At 37.4% G+C, this 23,947-nt stretch overlaps 1 protein-coding gene across 1 annotated transcript; it reads right to left on the bottom strand.

Annotated features, from left to right (window-relative positions):
- Positions 1-1,701: 1,701 nt before the first annotated feature.
- LOC134748343 (uncharacterized) lies at positions 1,702-9,122 on the bottom strand. The gene is made up of 2 exons (XM_063683112.1): positions 8,826-9,122; positions 1,702-4,711 (listed from the first exon to the last, which is right to left on the bottom strand). The coding sequence occupies exons 1-2, from the start codon at positions 8,936-8,938 to the stop codon at positions 2,383-2,385; spliced, it is 2,442 nt and encodes an 813-aa protein (XP_063539182.1). The 5' UTR covers positions 8,939-9,122; the 3' UTR covers positions 1,702-2,382.
- Positions 9,123-23,947: the final 14,825 nt, after the last annotated feature.

Here is a 23,947-nt window from a genome sequence, read left to right as displayed (position 1 = left end):
GTGGAAGAGGCCTACATCCAAGATTGGATCAAAAGGCCACCATGATGATGATGATGATGAAGGTAGGGTAGGTGTAGGTACCTACTAAATAAGCTCGCGCATCGTAGTCTAGGTCAAAAACTTGTATACCTACACACATTTTATTCAAATTACCCCTGCGATGAGGTTAGAATTCATGGCATCTAAGGACCACTTGCACCATCCCACTAACCCAGGGTTAACTGTAAACATGGAGTTAATGGGGATACTAGTACAATTTGACACTGGCATAACGGTTTAACAGGTTAATCCCAGGTTAGTGGGATGGTGCAAGTGGCGCTAAGTGTCAGAAGGTACTTGTCAGAATATAGTACATTAAAATACAAGTGCGAAAAAAAGGATATTCGCAACGAGTCGCGATAAATCGACACAAGATGCGAATTACCTATTTGCACACGTATCCTAATCCTACAACGTTTTACAGTACATATGGCCTTTTAAATTTTCCACATAGTTACGTAATGTGCTAATTATCGCACTAAAGTGTGAAGTAACACCATATGTACTGTAAACAATTTTAACAAATAATTAAGTTATAATCACATCGATTATTAGGCCAAATTTTTACCTATAGGTTAAGTTTTATTATGTTACCCGTTCACCCGTTGACCACGAACGCTGTAAAGAGTTCGAAACGTCGGGATGTATTATAAATTCAATATACGCGATATAATCCGTTTTTCATAGTTTTATTTCATGAGTAACTATCGCGGTAACCGAAGACAATATTTTATTATGTTTGTTTTTGTTAATTGTTTTTGAAATAAAATTTATATTTTATTATTTGTTAAATTTGTTCAAATAACCAATGTGATTATAACTTAATTAAGAGTCTTAATTAAGTTATAATCACATCGATTATTTGTTAAATTTGTTCAAATAACCAATGTGATTAGAACTTAATTAAGAGTCTTAATTAAGTTCTAATCACATAGATTATTTGTTAAATTTGTTCAATTAACCAATGTGATTAGAACTTAATTAAGAGTCTTAATTAAGTTCTAATCACATTGATTATTTGTTAAATTTGTTTACAGTGCATATATTATTTATGGTGCTCCTTTGTATTTACTTTAGTGCGATAATTAGCACATTACGTAACTATGTCGAAAATTTAAAGGTTATTTAAGACCTATTAAATAAAACACATCAACATCATTTTTTTTCAAGTTTTTAATGACTTCTTAACAGCAGCAAGTATAAAAATAGAAATCACATGAAAGCAATCATCACAAGCATATCGACGAGATGTACTCGTTTCATTAATAAACCAATGGCACAAAACTATGCATCTATTCTAAGTTTTGCATCTTGTACAGTCGCCATCAGATATATCGGAGCGGCTACGGCGCTCACAAATATCTGAACACGGCTCTATTGCCAAGGCGGTAGAGTGCGTGTTCAGATATTGTGAACACCTCGGCCGCTCCGATATATCTGATGGCGACTATACATGCTCTTACATATACCTATCGGCTATACGTATGACTATTAACTATATATAACTATATGGCTATATATCAAGCAGGAACGGATGCTAGCGATACTACTAATTATTAAATTGAAGGTAAAATTTACACGTCCAGCAGGACTCGAACCTGCGACCATTGGACCAGTGTTCCTATGGTCGCAGGTTCGAGTCCTTTCAATTTTCAACCGTCTTGCGGCGCTGAGATACATTAGCCATTTGACAGATGTTATAAACCAGCGGTGTCAGCGTCAACTTTTTTGGTGACGGAACTCTTCTGGAAAGCGAAATATTTGACGGAGCCCCAAATTAAATAAGCAGGTTTTTTTTCTTATTATTAGATGTATTCTCGCGGAGCCCCGACTGAGGCTTCGCGGAGCCTTAGGGGTCCGCGAAGCACAGTTTGAGAATGGCGATTATAAACTATGAAAATTCGACCCACGAATTACTTAGATAAGAATTAGGAACTAAATTTAATAAGCACAATACAACAAATTTTGATCACAGTTTTTTTTTCTAATATGACTGGGATGAAAAAACTGCAATACTGAAAACGATCAAAATAGGAACCAAAACAATCAATGAATTTATTAATCTCACTTTTGGATTATAAATATTATAATGTACTGTTTATTCTTATCAGTACTAGCTAATCTTGCAGTAGTTGCAGTACGTTTAATATGATCGAATCAATAGAAAATTTTACACAACAGTTCAAAATACTAAATCAAAAACTTAGCACCTATGTAGGTGTAATCACAAACTTCTCATTCATATTGAAATTTGTATGTACTATGTAGGTACATACGTACTCTTAAAATTAATAATTACCAAAATCAGTCTTGTCTTAATAACTAAGTTACACTGTAAATGCATCAATAAGAATTGATCTTAACATTCATCGTAAAGTCACGGCTGATGCCGCGTCTGAACTTGGTATTATTGTACTCAATCAGATTAGCGATCCTGAACCGCAAGTACAAGGTGATAACGAGCAGAATCGGGAAGCAGCGGCACGGCGCTGGAAACTGGAATTCATCTATTGAAGCTAGTATAGTGGCTATCACCCCCTCGGTCAGCTTTTCTGGTGCGAAATACTGTTTGAAGCAACGCTCCATATCGCTTACATATTCGACGAAGACCGCAGGAGGCTTCTTGCAGAACTGTTGACCTAGTTCACAGCAAGGTTTCAGCCGTAGACACTGTGCTAGCAAGATATTTGGGCTCATCGTCACACGCTTCAGGAGAGCTACGTGGGATGGCTTTACCAAGCCTTTGAATATCTTCGGCGGCTCCACTTCCATTGCAACATTTTTAATCTCGCTGGCGGATGCAAGAAAGTCATCAAGCTTGCCCATTTTACTGAAAGACTTCATGATGTTGAAGATGAAGTTTCTTTTAAAGCCATCGACTACCTGCCGGGCGGTCGGATCTTTCTTCCCGTTGACACCTTTTAGGTCGAAGAACTGATGTAATGGGTCGTTGTTGAAAGCGCGTAACGGCAGGGATTTATACCCGGCGCGCCGCATGCGCTCCTGCAACGCCATGATAGAACGCACGTTTTTGGTAAACGCACCGATCACCCCTGGGTCTGCGACGCTCCTCATCTCACGCTTGTCCATGAATGAAATCTTCTCAAGATGCATCAGCATGTCGTGCAAGAACTTCATGTCCGGATGAATCACTTTCTCCAGCGCGGGGAGTTCTTTTGTGTGTAGGATGTCGTAGAAAGTGCTGAAAGTCTTGATGAATTTTATAGTGCCGTAGGCCGAGTCATCGAGGATCCGTACATCGACGGCAGCGGCTAAAGCTGATGCGACTTTCGGAGACAGCGTTTCTATTGCTAGCTTCGTTTTACGAGCCGCGCTCCCGCTTGGTTTAAGGTGCTCGGCTGTCAACCCCGCACCGAGCTTATATCTCCCCGAGATGTCATACTCAAACAGTTCTTCAATCACGTCCCACTCCGCTACCATACCTTTGAAATTCACATTACACATTTTAAAACAGTCACGTAACTTCACCATCAACTGCGTGCAATCATAGAAGCAGTAGATCTGCTTGTCTTTCAATTGGAAGTAGGTTTTCAGAGAGCCTAATGGTCTTATGGACGTGTTGTAGTTGTCGTCGAAATCGGTGATGACTGCGCGGACATTCAGCCCGATATCGAAGATATTTGTAAGGAGGTGTTCGTACCAGCACCAGAGGTCTTCCTGACGAAAGCCGGAGGGGAGGAGAGCGTAGGAGAGAGGCTGACGCCAGCGGGAGATGATTCCTCTCGCATAAACAACAGTGGCGTAGCGTGCGGTATGAGGACGCTGCGAACCGTTCATCTCATACAGGCCGGCCATGCGATCGCGCACTGGATCGTACGATAAACCTAGCGACAGCCTGACCTTCGCTATACATACTACGCACTCTCGCTCCTCTGCCGACGCACACTGAAACCTCGCTCGGAGAACCGTCATCCAGCTCTCATTCATCTCCCAATTCAAATTTCGACACAGCTGTTTAATCTTCAGCAATGGTGGCAGATTGAATGACTCATGCATTAATTCATACATTTTCGGCTGTTTATGGTACAGCTTTAACGCGAAAAACAGCATGTCTTTACTGTATCGCTTGCGCTTAAATGCTGCTTTTAATTCGCTTTTCAATAACGCCTGAACTTCTACAAACTTAGCGAGTTCCGAGCTTAAGTAAGCTTTACTTAACCTGATGAGCAAATCTAGCTCGGTTGCATTTGAATCAAGCACTTTTTCATCTAAAATCGCTGTTTGATCCTGAATTTGTATTGGTCTTGGAAAACTTTCATCATATCTATACGAAGGCTGTGTTTCGCTTTCCTCCTCATATGCATCTTCTTTCTCCCGTTTTACAGGTATTTCACTCAAGTCATCCGATTCTAAAGTACGTTTCTGTGTTTTCTGCACAACCGTTTCCTCCTCTGTGAACAAGTCGACTATGGCACCATCATCTGGTTCACACTTTACTTCTTCAGGAATGTATTCTTCGATAGCTTGTTGTACTGGTGGTTCTGGGTCTTCATCAGACTCTGGCAGATTGCGGGAAGGAATAGCGCCGTAGATAATTCGTTTTCTCTTCTTGTTTATAACGACGTCGTCATCAAGGAAGTGTCGTATGCAGACCAATAGGTGGGGGTATTTGCGGTCTTCTGGTTTTATTGCTTTTATCCAGTCATTGCGTCTGAAAGAATACATATGTTTAGCTTTGCGAAAGACGTACAGAGCAATTATCTTTTTTGTTTAATGGACCGTTTTTTTATAAATATTTTGTCGATTTTTTTCATTTGAATTCGATAAAGTGTTTAAGCTCAATCGGGACGGGCTTTGTCTATTGTTAAGTAAAACCGCACTTGCTACTTACTACCTGTATAAAGAAAAGGTTGGGTCGCTTTAACCGGTTATTGAATTACGTTCTGCACCGAACTTAGACGAAACTAATGATCTGGCCGGCCAGCCGACTAGTCGGCCGACTAATTAGCCATCCGAGCGCCGATTAGTCGTCTAGTCGGTCAATCAATTATAGTCGGTACATCACTAAAACTTATGTTTATGTTATATCCTTATCGATAAACTATCAGCCCTATCCGTACCCCACACTACCCTAATACCCTATACATGTGTGTTCCATTCTGACTACAAAACAGCAGAACCGATTTTAATGATTACAATACAATACAAATCCTCTTTTCATATCACCAATTCGAAAAAGGGGTTTTTCTTCTCTGCTAGGAGGGATCAAAGTGGCACTATTCTTCCCTGCTAGGAGGGATCAAAGTAACACTTTTCTGTTCTAGGACACTATTTAAAAAAAATTGCACATTATTTATTTAGCTTAAATAATATTGAAATAAAACTATGAAAACGGATTATATCGCGTATATTGAATTTATAATACATCCCGACGTTTCGAACTCTTTACAGCGTTCGTGGTCAACGGGTGACCACGAACGCTGTAAAGAGTTCGAAACGTCGGGATGTATTATAAATTCAATATACGCGATATAATCCGTTTTCATAGTTTTATTTCATGAGTAACTATCGCGGTAACCGAAGACAATATTAAATAATATTTTTAAACACCATAATTACCTCATAGGTGATGTGAAAAGCAGTATGTGTCACATGGTAGCAAAATTATTTCCATCTTGGGCGTAACACACTTGAATCCCTCACTACGCTCAGGATTCTACTTTAGAATCCCTCGTTACTCTCGGGATTCTATTATAGAATCCTTGGCTTCGTTTATGATTCAATGTACGCCCTCGCCGTAAATATGTCATTTTGCTCCCTTGTAACACAATCTACTATTATGCATTGCACAACCTCAGAATGAATGTACATGGAAACACAAATAATATAAGAATACAGAGGTAAACAACAGGCGGCCTTATCGCTAAAGAGCGATATCTTCCAGACAACCTTTAGGTAGTGGAGAAATGAAACTCATAAATTAATCAATTAGGAATGATTATTTTGTCGTTAATACGTCTTTATTATGCTAGTGTCACTGGGTATATTTTAAATTTGTAAAAAATTGGCGCAAAAATGTACAATTAATTATGTTAATTTAGTATTAGAATATTTTTTTGTTGTTTTGTACGGTGAATTTACTAGTTTTAATGTGATTATTTAAATTGTTTAATGTATGTAATCATTTTATATGCATAAATTAATATTCGACACAATGTATATTGTTAATAATTAAATAAATAAATAATAAATACAATACTCCTTATTGATACCTTATACAGTTTACATACAATACCTACATGTACCGAAACTTAACAAAAATAATTAGCCAAGGTGACAACAGGCGGTTTTATCGCTTAAGAGCACAAAAGCTCTTCCAGACAACTTTTGGGTCGAGGAGAAAAGAAAATAAAAGTAAGTATGCAATGCAAGTAATGACGAGAAAAAAATCTAATAAAATATTATTATATAGGTACCTAAATAATTATAAATTTTTTGGTAGCATGACTAGCGACGTTTACCTTAGGTAGCAATGTAAATATTGTCAATTATTAAACATACTGATAACCCGATAACAGGAGCGTTTCTGATAACGAGTAGCGACACAAGTTTGGAGTTTATTTACGTCGAATTTTGCATGGAAATCAACCCTATGATATGATATGATTTATTTATCTCACAATATACAATTGCACTTAAAATTACACATGGTAAATTCTTAGGAATTTATATTGCGATTGGCGGTTTTTTACATTATGAATAATTGAATATGAAAAATAACAGTGACAATCAAAATTACATTCAAAATTATTAAATTACAATGTTTCTGGTGTAATGTAAGGTAAGGTGTAATTCCGACTACTTCAAAATGTCAGCTAATTCCAAAATTCACCCATAATTCTACCATACTCCATACCTACTATTAGTTTATTTTTTGGAATTACCCCACATTCTGAACATATCGGAATCACCCGAATACATCTTACAAAATTCAGTATTCAGTATTCAGTCATTTATTGCCTTCATAGGTACATAATAAGATGTTACATAATAATTTTGATCAGCTATGAACCCTGTAGGGCACTGCAACTTAATACTCACTAATTAACTACATTCTTACCTACGTATACTAACTAAGTAATTAGTAATAAGTAACTAAGGATCACGATTATAGGTTACAATACATAATATATTAAATTTGACATTCCAATTAAAGATTATATTACATGTTATTGAATTTCACATTAGATAAGAGATCAAATATTATTAAATTTACATTAAAATGGAATTTTACATTGCGATTAGAGATTAAATATTGTTAAATTTACCTTACGATTGAAGATTACATATTATTACATTTTACATCACGATTAATTACATATTAAATATTTTATTATATTATATTTCATAGTTTCATTAGTTATTACATTATATTTCATATAGTTACATCTTCATTTAAGAATTCTAGTACAGAGTGAAAAGCTTTTTCAATTAAATATGCTTTGAGTTGGGTTTTAAATGCACATATGTTACTCAGTTCTTGGATCTTATTTGGGATTTTGTTAAATATTTTTATTGCCATGGCAGAAGGACCAGTGCTAACCATCTTCAATTTAGTCTCAGGTAGAGCTTATTCGTTTCTGCTTTGCGTCTAGAATGTGTATTGTAAATGTAACCACCTCAAACAGTAGTTGAGTATCAATAAAAGTAGGTAAAGACTCCTTAACAACAAGTAATAAAAACCGGACAAGTGCGAGTTCCGTACTTTTTAGGGTTCCGTATCCACAGGGTAAAAACGGGACCCTATTACTAAGACTTCGCTGTCCGTCTGTCTGTCTGTCACCGGGCTGTATCTCATGAACCGTGATAGCTAGACAGTTGAAATTTTCACTGATGATGTATTTCTGTTGCCGCTATAACAACAAATACTAAAAAGTACGGAACCCTCGGTGCGCGAGTTCGATTCGCACTTGGCCGGTTTTTAGTATTTGTTTTTATAGCGGCAACAGAAATACATCATCCATCATCATTATGCCTGTTGTCTACCATAGTTTAAGTGCTTAATTTGTATGTCATGTCCTTTTTAGGGTTCCGTAGCCAAATGGAAAAAAACGGAACCCTTATAGATTCGTCATGAAACTATAAGAACTATATGTTGAAACTTGGTGGGTAGATGTATTCTGTGAACCGCATTAAGCTTTTCACACAAAAATAAAATAAAAAAACAATAAATTTTGGGGGTTCCCCATACTTGGAACTGAAACTAAAAAAAAAATTTTCATCAAACCCATACGTATGGGGTATCTATGGCTAGAGGTCTTCAAAAATGATATTGAGGTTTCTAATATCATTTTTTTCTAAACTGAATAGTTTGCGCGAGAGACACTTCCAACGTGGTAAAATGTGTGCCCCCCCCCCCCACCCCTGTAACCTAAAATAAGAGAATGATAAAACTGAAAAAAATATACGATGTACATTACCATGCAAACTTCCACCGAAAATTGGTTTGAACGAGATCTAGTAAGTAGTTTTTTTTATACGTCATAAATTGTAAACCCCAATTTACCTTTCACTCACGTTTAACATTGTAATGTACGGGTACGGAACCCTCGGTGCGCAAGTCCGACTCGCACTTGGCCGGTTTTTATATTGGTGAGCAATAAAGAATATTTGTATGGTATTGTATCATCTGTGAAAATTTTCAACTGTCTACCTATCACGGTTCATGAGATACAGCCTGGTGACAGACAGAGGAGTCTTAGTAATAGGGTCCCGTTTTTACCCTTTGGGTACGGAACCGTAAAACCAAACAAAAGTATAGGTACCTCTCATCCTTAGGAACGGAAAACAACGTGGTATTTTTCAACAGTTTTCCAGCATTATAGCGGCAGCCGGGCACGGCGCAGCGCACGCGTGGGTTCGGGCGAGGGCGAGGCATAGCGGGAGCGGGACAAACACACACGTCTGCTCGCGACCGAGGCACGCGCCCGACTGGCCTGACGTTGCCGCTTATTCTTGGCGTATGCGTGTACACGCACACATGGATAGCGGAGCGATGGCCGCTCGTAAGCTAGAGCGAGACCGCGTCAGAGCGGGATGGACGACACGCGGGCGCACGTTGTTGTTTTTCTAAGATGCATACATACATTCATAGCTCATAGCGTCAAACAATGGCCACCGTCAAGTCAAGGTTACTCAGGTAGATAGTGAAAGAATGCTCAAAAATAGTTCGCTACAGTCTCAGATGTATCAAATATCTAAATACCTACGTAAGATATAGTCATTGGTGCATGTTCAGATATTTGTGTAAGAAACCGGTGGTGTTTTTAAGGGATTTTTTGCCAAAAAGGTTTATTTGTTTGTGTTTTTGTTACATATACAGGGTAACCTAATCAAACGGAGCTAAAAACTAAACTCTGTAATTCTTTGTACTAATCCGTTCTTCTAAAAGTGTTAATTAATCATACATGTATATATATACCTATACTAAAAGTGTCTACTTAAGACGATTGCATTACGATGATAATTGAACGTGTCAAATTGACTCTTATTGACAAACGGCCAGCAAGGTCTAAACTCAAGGTCAATTGACAGACTGTACTTTAGTCCTTTCATTTAGGTTTTTAGGTACATGTACATAATACAGGAGGGATTTCTTAATGAGTCAGTTTCATACTTATGGAAAACATTTTCTATAATTTTAACTTACGTTGTTTTCAAAGAGGCTTTAGAAATGAGAGAAATTTGATAGAATGATAGGGTTAAAGAAAGTCATGAATAATGCCGATTTTATTGCAATTAAAAGGACGAGGAAGATTAATAAGATTACGCAAGATAATTTTCGCGTAGCAACGCGCATTTAACATCCCTGGAGTTGCAGGCGAGACTTGACCCTCAGGTAGGACCCGTACCTATTATACTTTTTTTGCCACAGACGTGGTATAAAAAAATTACAAGATCCGCGAGGCCGGACTGGAAAACTTAAAAAAAATAATCAAAGCTAGACCAGTTTGTTAGTTAGTCTTTTTCCGTGTAACTATTGCTTTTCTCACCACGATCGCGAAGCTCCGCCGCCGGACTATATTTATATTGTACCTCTTATCTATAGATAGTTAGACATCTCTTTATTCATCATTCATCAAGCGCCTTTGAGTGCGCCCGGCAGGCGGCAAGCGCCCAGCGGACGTGGACCGTTGCATACGAAACGTCTTAAGCACCAGCATTTAAATTGCAACCTTATTACAAAAATATATGGACCACCATTGGTCAGTTAAAAATGTAGCTATTAGTATTATTATTTTTTTGGTTATAGTATGTCTGCTATCTCTGATTCTCCCGCAATTTTGCTAAAAGGTTATTTGGAAGAGCACTCTTAAATTCATAACTTCGCGTTTATACTTAAATGTATTAATTATACATATTTTTAACCCTATAAGAACTAAGACAGTTAAAGTATGTAAGTAGATATAATTATTTGTTTTAAACAAATTATAGATGTATTTATCATCATCATCTTCCTCGCGTTGTCCCGGCATTTTGCCACGGCTCCATGGGAGCCTGGGGTCCGCTTGGCAACTAATTCCAAGAATTGGCGGCGCAATAATTGAAATTATAGATGTATTTATATTTTTTTATATATTATATTACCTACTATGCTTACCTAAACTTAAATTTAGACTGCGAAACGTGCCTGTTAGCGTTATAAATATAAATTGACGAAAGGTAGTTTCAATTTATCGTTTATATAATAAGATAACCTGTTCCTTACAGCTTCGATTTTCCATTTCCGCAGTAAAACGAGTTCCGATGAAATCCGATGTTTTAAAAGATTTTGCCAGGTTCTATCTCCGACTGGGTTTTTTTACCTGTGTACTTTCAAAGCAAATTTAACTTGAATAAATTCAGTTTTTTTTTCTCAGTATTGCGCAGATTGCGCTTGTAACACCCAGTTGTACAAGCGAATGTTTTTATAGTTATCGCGAAACTTATGTATCCCGTATACTGTTGATATTAAATATTTACCAACGTCTCATGGAAAACAGATTATAGATTATGAAGAGATTACCACGACTCCTCCGAAAGCCGCACATCATTAAACTTTTACAGGATAATTACTTATACCTCTTGCATCAAAATAAATGATGATCTTTTAGTTTAGACAGTTCATATTTATATGAAGTAGCTGTCTCGTAGTGTATGTAGGGCAGTTTGGCAGATTAAATGATTTAGAAATGTAACATTTAAGTAATAAAAATATGAAATAAAACTATGAAAACGGATTATATCGCGTATATTGAATTTATAATACATCCCGACGGATGTATTATAAATTCAATATACGCGATATAATCCGTTTTCATAGTTTTATTTCATGAGTAACTATCGCGGTAACCGAAGACAATATTAATAAAAATATGTTAAAAAGATATTTATTCGAAAATGTACGTTTTAGGGTTCCGTACCCAAAGGGTAAAAACGGGACCCTATTACTAAAACTTCGCTGTCCGTCTGTCACCAGGCTGTATCTCATGAACCGTGATAGCTAGACAGTTGAAATTTTCACAGATGATGTATTTCTGTTGCCGCTATAACAACAAATACTAAAAACAGAATAATATAAATATTTAAATGGGGCTCCCATACAACAAACGTGATTTTTTTGCTGTTTTTTTCCGTAATGGTACGGAACCCTTCGTGCGCGAGTCCGACTCGCACTTGGCCGGTTTTTTCGTTTAAATTTGCACAATAATTATGAATTATGAACATCGGACAACTATACAAAAAATTTCTGTCCATTCCTTATCGTCGATCACATCACAAATGACACCCTGTATTAAGAACATTTCGAACACTAACGACTCTGTCACTGTTACATGTCATGTCAGCATTAAGCGATGGGATTACATTCTACCCGCCTTTCCTTCCAAATACTACCTTACCTCTTCAACTTAAGGTCTTTATTACAATGACAAGAGTACATAGGCTAAGAAAGGATAGTTCACGCCACAAAATGAAACCTTAATGTCAAAATTATAAGGTGCACTTTACATTGGTAAGATATAGACGGTAGAAAGGACCAGCTTGTTGTCAGGGAGATTAATTTTCAGGATGTGCCTCGTCTTTTTTCTAGACACTTGAGGATATTAGTTTGTCAATTTTGAGCGTATATCAATAAGGATTTGATGGCGACTTGGTAAGGTAACTACTTACTTATATATTTTTGTACCTATTTAGAATTGAATTGCAAAAAATATACAGGCCAATGTGTCACGATTAAATATACATAGGTATAGATATTTACTTACACTATAGGTACCTATGTACTATTATGGGTATTGCGATATCCGCATCCAATGTGAAGACTGATTTACCAAGCTGGTAAATCGACCAAGTCATTCCGAGTTGAGAATATTTTTATTTTATTTTATTTTTATTTTTATTTCATACATGGAAAACCAACAGCTATAAACATTTTTAAAGCTACAATAGAATTACAGAGCCAATTACAGGTTCTCACTTATAAAAATTAAATATACAAAAATCAAATATAACTAAAATTCAGTTCAACACACAAGTACCGACAGCACAAGCCAAGGTCAGTGTGTACTGCCAGCTGCAAAACCGCATAGACACAACAGGAATGGAATTCATTCAGAAAGTAACCATGCACTTCAACCGCTGACTGCACAAAACTTTAAAGATTAAACAAAAAATAAATAAAAAAAAACAAAAAGCAAATACACCTATAAAGGACAACTTTAGTAAGCCGAGCCCGAACCTGCGCAAGAAGTATCACCCATATAAAATGCAATTAATTTCTTTCTTATTACAGATATGCTATCATTGAATATATCAAAGTCTAAATTAAGCAAAACTTTATTTAAAGTCTTGCCTGCCCTGCACAAAAAACTGTTTTTTCTATATTTAGTGGAAGCCTCGTTAGTACTAATGGGACGTAAGTGCCTTAACCTTCTCGATGGAACAGTGAAAGAGATTTTACTAAGTAAACTAGGACAATCAACATGGCTTTTAATAATGTTTATTAAATACAAAATATCCGCAATTTCCGCAAATTCCGCAATATCAGACAGGTACCTGAAATCAACATAAAAATATCTAATTATGAGGAACCACTTTTTATAAATATTTACAGCAATTCTTAGTAATACAATCATTAAAATCTTTAGTGTAAGTATTAATCCTAACAGTACCTTTATTGCATTGGCACTTTCTAAGAATTTGGGTTAAGCATCCTTGAAAACCGCTGCGCTCAAAACCGGCATCGCTGACGTAGGCGAGAAAACCGCTAGGCTCAAATGGGACTGGGCCGGTCACATCTACCGCATGCATCCGGATCCGGAGAGGTGGGCTAGCTAAGCCACCAAGTGGATGCCGGTAGAGGGGCGTGGACGGGGCAGGCTCAAACGGAGATGGCGGGATGACCTGGACAGCTTCCTGAACAACTGGCCGGAGGATACATCAAATCGGGAGTCGTGGAAATCAAGGGGAGAGGCCTTTGCCCAGCAGTGGGACACTTAGGTCACTTAGATAGGCTAAAAAAAAGTCCTTGAAAGATGAATTGTGTGAAGTGCCACCCCACACAGCGTCTTTTGAGTGTCGGCGTCTAGTCAGCGCTATGAAAAACCACGTCGCTGCGCAGTTGCGCCGACGTTGCGTCAAGCAGCAACCATACCATACCACACCATACCATACCATAGTTGACTAAACTTTGATTTATAAATAAATTCCAATAATCTAACCTCACTTTTTCTTTTTTCCGTATGTTTTAAATACAAAATAGTTTATTTGGTTTTAACCAAAGATAGATATAACTCCGTAATAGATGGATACAGTCTAAGGAAAAAACGTGCCTCGAAAATCAAGAAAATTTGATTCTCGTTCAGAGGGCGCTACTAGTTTTGGCCTACAGTCGTATAGATGGCGTTGACGGTTTCGTTTGTTATTTAACAATTTTAACGCATGTGAGTGAAAGAACATGGGTCAAAATCATAAAAATAATTAATGCAAATAAAAAAAATCATTTATCTATATTTAAATACATTCTATCGTATTTTTATAAATCTTCATTTTTAGTTTTAAAGTGTGTCGACAGATGGCAGTGAATTTACTGGGGTTACAAAATTTACTATGACAGTAACGCTCTAGTATCAGTTACTCTATGATAGATATGTTTTAACACATAATACACAAAACATAAATGGGTGGAATCTTCCATTAAGTATAAAGATACTTGTGCCGGGAGACACCGCTCTTCCATTGGAAAATATGGCACAAACCAACAAACTGTACTTAATTTAAACTTAAACTTAAAACACTTTATAAACTTTATAAACAATTTATTTACAATTAATATTTACAATCTTAGATCAATTTTAATTTTTATTAAAATTTAAACATCTGTAATATTTTATAATAACATTTAATTTTACTTAAATACATATTTTCAAGTGTGTGTGAGTGTCTGTATGTGTGAGCGTGTGTGTGTATGTTTTAAGAAACTAAACAAAGCTAAAAGCATAGAGTACCTGATACTAGAGCGTTACTGTCATAGTAAATTTTGTAACCCCAGTAAATTCACTGCCATCTGTCGACACACTTTAAAACTAAAAATGAATATTTATAAAAATACTATAGAATGTATTTAAATATAGATAAATGATTTTTTTTATTTGCATTAATTATTTTTATGATTTTGACCCATGTTCTTTCACTGATATGCGTTAAAATTGTTAAATAACAAACGAAACCGTCAACGCCATCTATACGACTGTAGGCCAAAACTAGTAGCGCCCTCTGAACGAGAATCAAATTTTCTTGATTTGCGAGGTACGTTTTTTCCGACTGTATCCATCTATTACGGAGTTATATCTATCTTTGTTTTTTTTAAGAGCCTCTTAAGAGCCATTGTTGACCATTCGTAATTTAATTACAAATCAGATTATACACGCCGACGCTCGGGACTCTAGGGGAGACGCTAGTGTGTGTGGGGTGGCCCTAAGAATGCGACACCCTGACACGCATAACAAGTCCTTCTAATGCTAAAACCGGCCAAGTGCGAGTCGGACCCGCGCACCGACGGTTCCGTACATTACATAATTTTAACAATGTATTTTTTATGCGAAACGCAAGTTAAAGGTAAATTGCGGTTTACGCTTTATGACGTATTAAAAAAAAACTACTTACTAGATTTCGTTCAAACCAATTTTCGGTGGAAGTTTGCATGGTAATGTACATCATATATTTTTTTCAGTTTTATCATTCTCTTATTTTAGAAGTTACAGGGGGGGGGGGACACATTTTACCACTTTGGAAGTGTCTCTCGCGCAAACTATTCAGTTTAGATTTTTTTTTTTTATTATAAACCTCAATATCATTTTTGAAGACCTAATATCCATAGATACCCCGTATGGGTTTAAAGAAATTTTTTTTTTTAGTTTCAGTTCCAAGTATGGGGAACCCCCAAAATTTATTGTTTTTTTTTCTATTTTTGTGTGAAAACCTTAATGCGGTTCACAGAATACATCTACTTACCAAGTTTCAACAGTAAAGTTCTTATAGTTTCAGAGAAAAGTGGCTGTGACATACGGACGGACGGACAGACAGACAGACAGACAGACATGACGAATCTATAAGGGTTCCGTTTTTTGCCATTTGGCTACGGAACCGTGAATAAACTTAAGGCTAAACTTATGTCTGAAGCGTACCACTCTGTTGACGAATTTTTTGACGGCGTGCACTCTTGAACTGGTTCACAATCCCAAGCTATAGAAATATAAAATAAGAATTTAACCACATTTAACTAACCATAATTATGTGATATGATATACTTATATGAACTTACTGTAATCATTTAAACATTTAAATAATAAATTTTAAATAATAATTGTACCTACCTGACATAATTATCTTATACCTAATATTATATTCATACTGATGTGTTTTGCTATGTAATTTAGATGTAAATAGTTGTAAATATGAAATACTGTATTTGACATGTAAAACTATGTTTTATAAAGGAATAAATGAATGAAAAATGAATGATCCTTAAAAATGAAAGACGAAACTCTCAAAAGGACCGACCGGTTTTTTGATTTATAAAGACACTATTTAAATAATTATCTCATTAGACTTTTAAAACGATTGTAAAGGACGTATTATGCAAAACATTGTAAAAGTAAGACGGATTATTTAAAATTATGCAAAACTTGCCATATAATTTATGTGAAACTAAATTAGGACAACGGAATTGCGTGAGAGTTAAATGAATAAAAACCGGCTAAAGGGCACGGAACCAAAGAAAGTGGGTTTTGAAGGTAAAAATGCCTTAATGTTTTTAGGGATCCGTACCCAAAGGGTAAAAACGGGACCCTATTAACAAGACTCCGCTGTCCGTCTGTCTGATGTCTGTCACCAGAGTCTCATGAACCGTGATAGCTAGACAGTTGAAATTTTCACAGATGATCTATTTCTGTTGCCGCTATAACAACAAATACTAAAAAGTACGGAACCCTCGGTGCGCGAGTCTGACTCGCACTTGGCCGTTTTTTTTTATAGTAGAGTAATATTCATGAGGAAGTGTAGCGGGTACAGCAACAAAGCTATATTGATCGGGGCATGAACGCCGGACGTCCGTCGTCCGGAGATAACACTCAGTACAACCGGCGCTTTGTCACGTCACCATGCCGCGCCGCTATTCGTGATGTTTTAGACAGTTTTAGTATCCGCTTGTTCCATCATCTATCATGACTAAAGTTTCAATGAAGTTTACGTACCTAATAAAAAAACCGGCCAAGTGCGAGTCGGACTCGCGCACCGCTTTCCGTACTTTTTAGTATTTGTTGTTATAGCGGCAACAGAAATACATCATCTGTGAAAATTTCAACTGTCTAGCTATCACGGTTCATGAGATACAGCCTGGTGACAGACAGACAGCCAAACAGACGGACAGACGGCCAGCGGAGTCTTAGTAATAGGGAGTAATAGGGTCCCGTTTTTACCCTTTGGGTACGGAACCCTAAAAAGTAATAAAATTGATGAGGAATTAGTGTACTCCACCCAAGCGGGTACAGTCACAAAGCTACATTGATCGGGGCATGAACGCCGGACGTCCGGAGATAACACTCACACACTCAACTACTCAAGTACATTGCAACAACCGGCGCATTGTCACGTCAACATGCCGCGCCGCCATTCGAGATATTTTAGTATCCGCTTGTGACATCGCCTTGAAGGGCTTCAAAGTCTTCAAACACTCTTCAAACGACTCATAAAATCACATTTTGACTTTTCAGACCACAGAAAACAACATCGGCTCTTTGAGATTCCTTAAAGTAGTGATTTCTACTGCTCTTCTTCTCAAAAGTTTGAATGATTATTGGAGCCACATTGCCGTCGGAATAGAGCAAGCTGGCCCTGGCACTGTTTACAGTGTTGGCAGACATGTCACAGACAACAGACAGAATCGTTTATAAAATGACCCGTTCATTTATTGCTCTAGCGTTTGCATTTAATGATTATTGGAGTCACATTGCCGTCGGAATAGAGCAAGCTGGCCCTGGCACTGTTTACAGAGTGTTGGCAGACATGTCACAGACTGAATCGTTTATAAAATGACCCGTTCATTGCTCTAGAGTGCATTTAATGATTATTGGAGTCACATTGCCGTCGGAATAGAGCAAACTGGCTGGCCCTGGCACTGTTTACAGAGTATTGGCCATTGGCAGACATGGCAGACACTGGCTATGACGCTTGTTTGCCGTCTGTTAGGCCTGATGTCCTGCTACGCTGAAGTCGGTCGAGCGTACCGTCGCAAGAAAAATCTGCCGCGGACGTCAGCGTCGCTGTGCGGGGGAACCCATAGAACATTGTGTTAATTCGTACGCTCGACCGACAAACTATTCTATTCTATTCTAAAACTATATTTAATTCAAAATTCTTTATTCAAGTAATAAGGCTAGCAACAAGCACTTTCGAATATTTAGTCGTAGGTACAAGTAAGTATAATATCATACTAAACAAACACAGTATTAAATCATGAATACCTACCACGTACCACGCTCATGATGTGTGCGACTATCCTGTTTCCAATCCATTTAAACTACTTAACTCGTAATGACATTCCAGCTACAGCCACACCAAAACCGACCTTATCACTAAGGTAGTAAGTATGTCAATGTAGCAAGTGCCCTAGTATGCGACAACATTTGGCAGTCGCTCATTATGTCGTGCATTCGTTACACATTATCGAGGCAAGTATTCAAAAAGATTCAAAAATAGTGGACCAGATAATAATTAATTTTTACCAGATAAAAATACAGCAAGCTGCAAAATTATCACACACAGAAGAACAATTGGCGTCTCACATGCTCCCGAAAGTTAAGGAAAAAGGAAACTAACTTTTGATCGTAAATTATATTGTAAGTATCACTACTATCACTAGTCCCATTTAGAAGGCTCAAGAACTTGCATGCGATTTTCATTACATTGCGGTATTGGACATTTGGTTGATTGACTGAATTAATTGTACCTACTTTGTAGTTTGTATAGCTAGAAATATATTAAATTTTGCAAGACATTCTTGAACCGTTTATAAACATATGGGGCTTTAGGACCAGTCCATAGGAATTACGACAATTCCGCGTTATCGTCTACGTCATTCTCGGACTTTCCTACTTACTTACATATTAATTACGCTGCGTGCCTATGGCGTTCGCGTTCGCAACGAGATCGCCCACGTAGGACACTTCTATAGGGTATCAAAGAATTGATTCACCCCGCGCCGCGCCGCTTCGGTGTCGTTCGCCTACGTAGTACACAGTACACTGCGTTAGAACTTGACGGCCGCGATGGCAGACAATACGTGCGACCATCACAGGCCCACAGGACATAATCTTGGCAAGATTTTAAAGTTTAAACTATTAACTAGAACCCAGTCACCCGTTGACCACGAACGCTGTAAAGAGTTCGAAACGTCGGGATGTATTATAAATTCAATATACGCGATATAATCCGTTTTCATAGTTTTATTTCATATTAACTAGAAGTCCAAACAGTCTCGTACAGATCGTTCTTGAATAGCCCCACAGCGTTAGCTCCATTGCTGGCATATATGCATCTTCAAAGTTGCGTGTTAGGGAACTCTTCCAAGGAATGCCATTTGCAACAGACACTTGCGTACTAGTAATGTTTGTGTGCGGAGGGGAGGGGGGGGGGGGGGGGGGTGCACATTAAAAAAACTGGCCAAGTGCGAGTCACAATAGAGGGTAAAATGGATGATAAAAATAAGCGAATCATGAAAACATATATTCATAAAACGTCATAGAACTACATCTTTTGAAACGGTTAAGCATTCATATTCAAAATAAATGGAATAACAAGCGGTTTGTAAAACAAGGACAAATTCTTTTTTGATTTCAGATATATCCTTTTGAATAAAAAAAACATTACGGATCTACCCCAACCACCGCTCAAACCCACCGCTGTCACTGTCACCATGTTGTGTAAGAAAACGACGGTTGGAAAAGACAACTGATTTCATTTTATAGTTCGTTCTACCCACGACAAACGATATCTGAAATAATTTCAGATCCGCCACAGAAAAAAATTGTATAATAAAGTAAGATCTAATAAAGAACGTAGTTGATTGAGCTTTTATTTCTTCATTTAACATAACTAAACATAATAATGTAAACACAAAAAAAAACCGGCCAAGTGCGAGTCGGACTCGCGCACCGAGGGTTCCGTGCTTTTTAGTATTTGTTGTTATAGCGGCAACAGAAATACATCATCTGTGAAAATTACAACTGTCTAGCTATCACGGATCATGAGATACAGCCTGGTGACAGACAGACAGACGGACAGACGGACAGCGGAGTCTTAGTAATAGGGTCCCGTTTTTACCCTTTGGGTACGGAACCCTAAAAACGGGTGTCCAAATGTGATGCAATGTAAACATCATCGAACAAAATGATAAAAAACTGTCCAAATGGAACATACATTATTAAAACTGCTCTCACGGCATGTCCTAAATAAATAACCATAAAAACGTGGCGTTTTAACCGGGGACTGAGATTGAAGAGCACAGCACAGCTCTTCACTATGCCATTGTATTGGAAGACCAGTCTTACTCAGCGCCTTCGAATATTATACAAGTCACTTTACTACGAACTTGCGGGAGTCAAATTGTTTTCGTTGTTGTTCCAAAAATCTAAGTTCTTTAGGGAAGCGTACAATTTTTATATGTTTGGTAAAAATGAATGAATAAATGAATGATGCTTTATTCGAAACACACATACACAACAGCATTGAAATAGCCTTAAATCTAGGTAAGTTAAAAGCTACAGTATTGCGAGTGGTGCCAGAAAAGGATAACACACACACTAATAACACCCAAACAAGCTGACTTTCAAACGAATGCTCTACAAGCACCTGCTAGATACTGTCTAGTGGGACCCCCCCCCCCCCACCCCCTTCCCGCACATGCAAATATATATTTATGTATATTATATGATAAATTTGTATATGTATTTATATTGTTTATTTATGTAGTTTATAAAGGTATTATAGGATATACATATTACTAGTTTGTATATTGGCGTTAGTATTAGAATTTATATTTAGGAAAAATTTTTTTCGCATCGCACTGCACCCACCTTAACAATTTCTGTTTGGCCCAGTGGTTGACTGGCAGAGAATGCCTCAAGGCATTAAGTCCGCCTTTTGTACTTGTTCTTGTGCAATAAAGTTTAAAATAAATAAATAAACATTCAGCATGTGTCGCAGCACATGAGTAGTAAACAAGATCGAAAAGAATTTTGCCCCAGAGGTCAAATTAGGCTGGAAACTAGTTCAAAGTTGCCGCTAGCTTTATAAACAGGGTAAATGTATCGAAGAGGGAGCGAATGACGGATGGGCCGGCAATTGGACGATTACGGGACGTCGGTGCTCGGTGCGCGCTTTTATTTGCTCTTTACTGGCGCCCAGCAACGAACGGACGTATGTTGCTTTGGAAACTGTGTGTAGAAGTGGTTTTTTGGCTTATCGCGTTAGTGTTTGATTGTGTTGATTTTAGATGAATCAAATGTATGGTCTTGTTGTAAAACGATGTTGAACAATGGTGGATATGTAGGAAAGGGCTCGAACCACCTCGTTCGTTGCCTCAAGCAAGAGAGATAGAGAAACAGACAAGAGGCAGTTACAGCCCTTTGCCCAAGGCCCCAAGGCGGAGTATAGAATGCAATCTGTAAATATTCCCATATAAATATTTAATAATATACAGGATGGCTAAAAAATCAGTGCGTTCCCGTTGCCAGGGAGGTTTTGGGATTATACTGAGCAACTTTTACAAGTCGAGAATTTTTTTTGGACTAGCCAAAATTTATGAAACAGCCAAATATTTTTTCGCGATTTCGGGGTTGGTCTCATAGTAAAAGTTGCTCAAACCTCCCTGGCAACGGCAATGCACTTATGTTTTAGCCAGCCTGTATATAATAATATTTAGAATTATATACCTAATTTATCGGTTTGTAGTTAAAAGGTATTTCGTGTGCCTGATACTAGAAAATTTACACTTTAGGCTTAAACTTATCACGCTGATGCTTTGGGGATTGGTTGAAGTTTGAGGTGTGATAACTGCCTTACTACCTAGCCTAGTAAGTTTGAGGTGTGATAACCGCCTTACTACCTAGCCTAGTAAGTTTGAGGTGTGATAACCGCCTTACTACCTAGCCTAGTAAGTTTGAGGTGTGATGACCGCCTTACTACCTAACCTAGTAAGTTTGAAGTGTGATAACCGCCTTACTACCTAGCCTAGTAAGTTTGAGGTGTGATAACCGCCTTACTACCTAACCTAGTAAGTTTGAAGTGTGATAACCGCCTTACTACCTAGCCTAGTAAGTTTGAGGTGTGATAACCGCCTTACTACCTAGCCTAGTAAGTTTGAGGTGTGATAACCGCCTTACTACCTAGCCTAGTAAGTTTGAGGTGTGATAACCGTCTTACTACCTAGCCTAGTATGTTTGAGGTGTGATAACCGCCTTACTACCTAGCCTAGTAAGTTTGAGGTGTGATAACCGCCTTACTACCTAGCCTAGTAAGTTTGAGGTGTGATAACCGTCTTACTACCTAGCCTAGTAAGTTTGAGGTGTGATAACCATCTTACTACCTAGCCTAGTAAGTTTGAGGTAAGATAACCGCCTTACTACCTAGCCTAGTAAGTTTGAGGTGTGATAACCGTCTTACTACCTAGCCTAGTAAGTTCGAGGTGTGATAACCGCCTTACTACCTAACCTAGTAAGTTTGAAGTGTGATAACCATCTTACTACCTAGCCTAGTAAGTTTGAGGTAAGATAACCGCCTTACTACCTAGCCTAGTAAGTTTGAGGTGTGATAACCGTCTTACTACCTAGCCTAGTAAGTTCGAGGTGTGATAACCGCCTTACTACCTAACCTAGTAAGTTTGAAGTGTGATAACCGCCTTACTACCTAACCTAGTAAGTTTAATAAAAAAAAATAGTTTATTTACCAAAAAAAAAATATACATTGATTTATTAACCTATGATCTCCACACTAGGCTAGGCCTGTCTTGTGGAGTCAGTTGAGACAATTCCAATTTTTAATTAACATTTTCAGTTTGAAGTGTGATAACCGCCTTACTACCTAGCCTAGTAAGTTTGAGGTGTGATAACCGCCTTACTACCTACCCTAGTAAGTTACGAAGGTACGAACACGAACCCCGCATGGGTTCTCAATCTTGTTTACATTTTAGTTCCAGTTATCTTAACACGCACACGTGTATAAAACACAAACACATGTGTTTAATCGCGCGTTCAACACTTCTCTAGATAGTTTTAATAAATTCATAGAAAATGTTCCCAGCGTTACTGTATGGACACCAGCTGCGAATCCACTTTTGCACAGTTTACATTATTTGAGCAGTTTTTTAACCCGTACTTCCTACTATTAAAACCGATAAATATTTACTTGCCCGATAAATTATCGGCGATAATTAAGGAATTTATCATTACAATAAACGAGGGGAGGCCTTTGCCCTGCAGTGGGACACCAAAGTAGGCTAATAAAAATAAAAATAAAATCATTACAATATTAGGATTATCTTTTCTTGTGTTTAGGTAAATTTTGTGTGTATTGTGGCAAACAAATAAGCAGATTATATATAAAATAAATACAAATATGTATATCTGTACGGAGGTACAGTTCACGGCTGAGATATGCTTACACTTTAATTTGCATCATACTCCTTTGTAATAAATGAGTCGAAAAATGTAAAGTCAGACTATTCTTACAAAGATTCAAACGCATTTGTCGAGTTAATATACTCCGTATAATATTTAAACTTCACTTGACACTAACCATTTTAACATATAAAAAAATAATTAAACACCATGTGGAGAAGCCCAAACGCTAATTATGCTTCAAAACAAAACATTGCCAAGCGATTTTCAACATTATCACAACGGCATAAAGCTATTTTAAGAGAAAATCCGTTGTGCAAATTAAAATAAAAAATGCTGAACGATTATCGACTTTATCGTAAAGGATTAAGGTCGGAATATTAAGACTGTTAATATTATCTCATTTGGCGCCAGTTACAATTGTTAAGTGTGGGAGCAAAAACTGAAGAGCGCCGACTGACACAAACAAATGTAAATAATAATTATGTATGGACTATTTTTTTTGTTGGTTTTTTATTTATTATTCTAAGATTTTGCTAGAATTTGGTGGATAAACAGTTTCCTATTCTGTGCATATTAAGGGCAATTTCTCCCTTTGTCCTATATCCTACAAAATCTCTTCCACTGAGTTACGAAAAAGTATTGAATTATTTTTGTTCGAAATTTGGATTTTTTATTTTTTCCGACAAGAATGAGGACAATGAGGAGCTCTTCAAACCTGTTATCAAAATGCG

Source organism: Cydia strobilella, chromosome 16 (assembly GCF_947568885.1).
Source record: "Cydia strobilella chromosome 16, ilCydStro3.1, whole genome shotgun sequence".
In the NCBI taxonomy this organism is placed as follows: domain Eukaryota; kingdom Metazoa; phylum Arthropoda; class Insecta; order Lepidoptera; family Tortricidae; genus Cydia; species Cydia strobilella.
The sequence above is the reverse complement of the archived record's forward strand: the minus strand, read 5'-3'. Positions and strand labels throughout refer to the sequence as shown.

Coding starts and splice junctions, on each gene's coding strand:
- LOC134748343 (XM_063683112.1), bottom strand. CDS start 8,938: ATGCCTCGCCCTCGCCCGAACCCACGCGTGCGCTGCGCCGTGCCCGGC. Junction 4,712..8,825: donor TCCGTTCCTAAGGATGAGAG/GTACCTATACTT, acceptor GTATTCTTTCAG/ACGCAATGACTGGATAAAAG.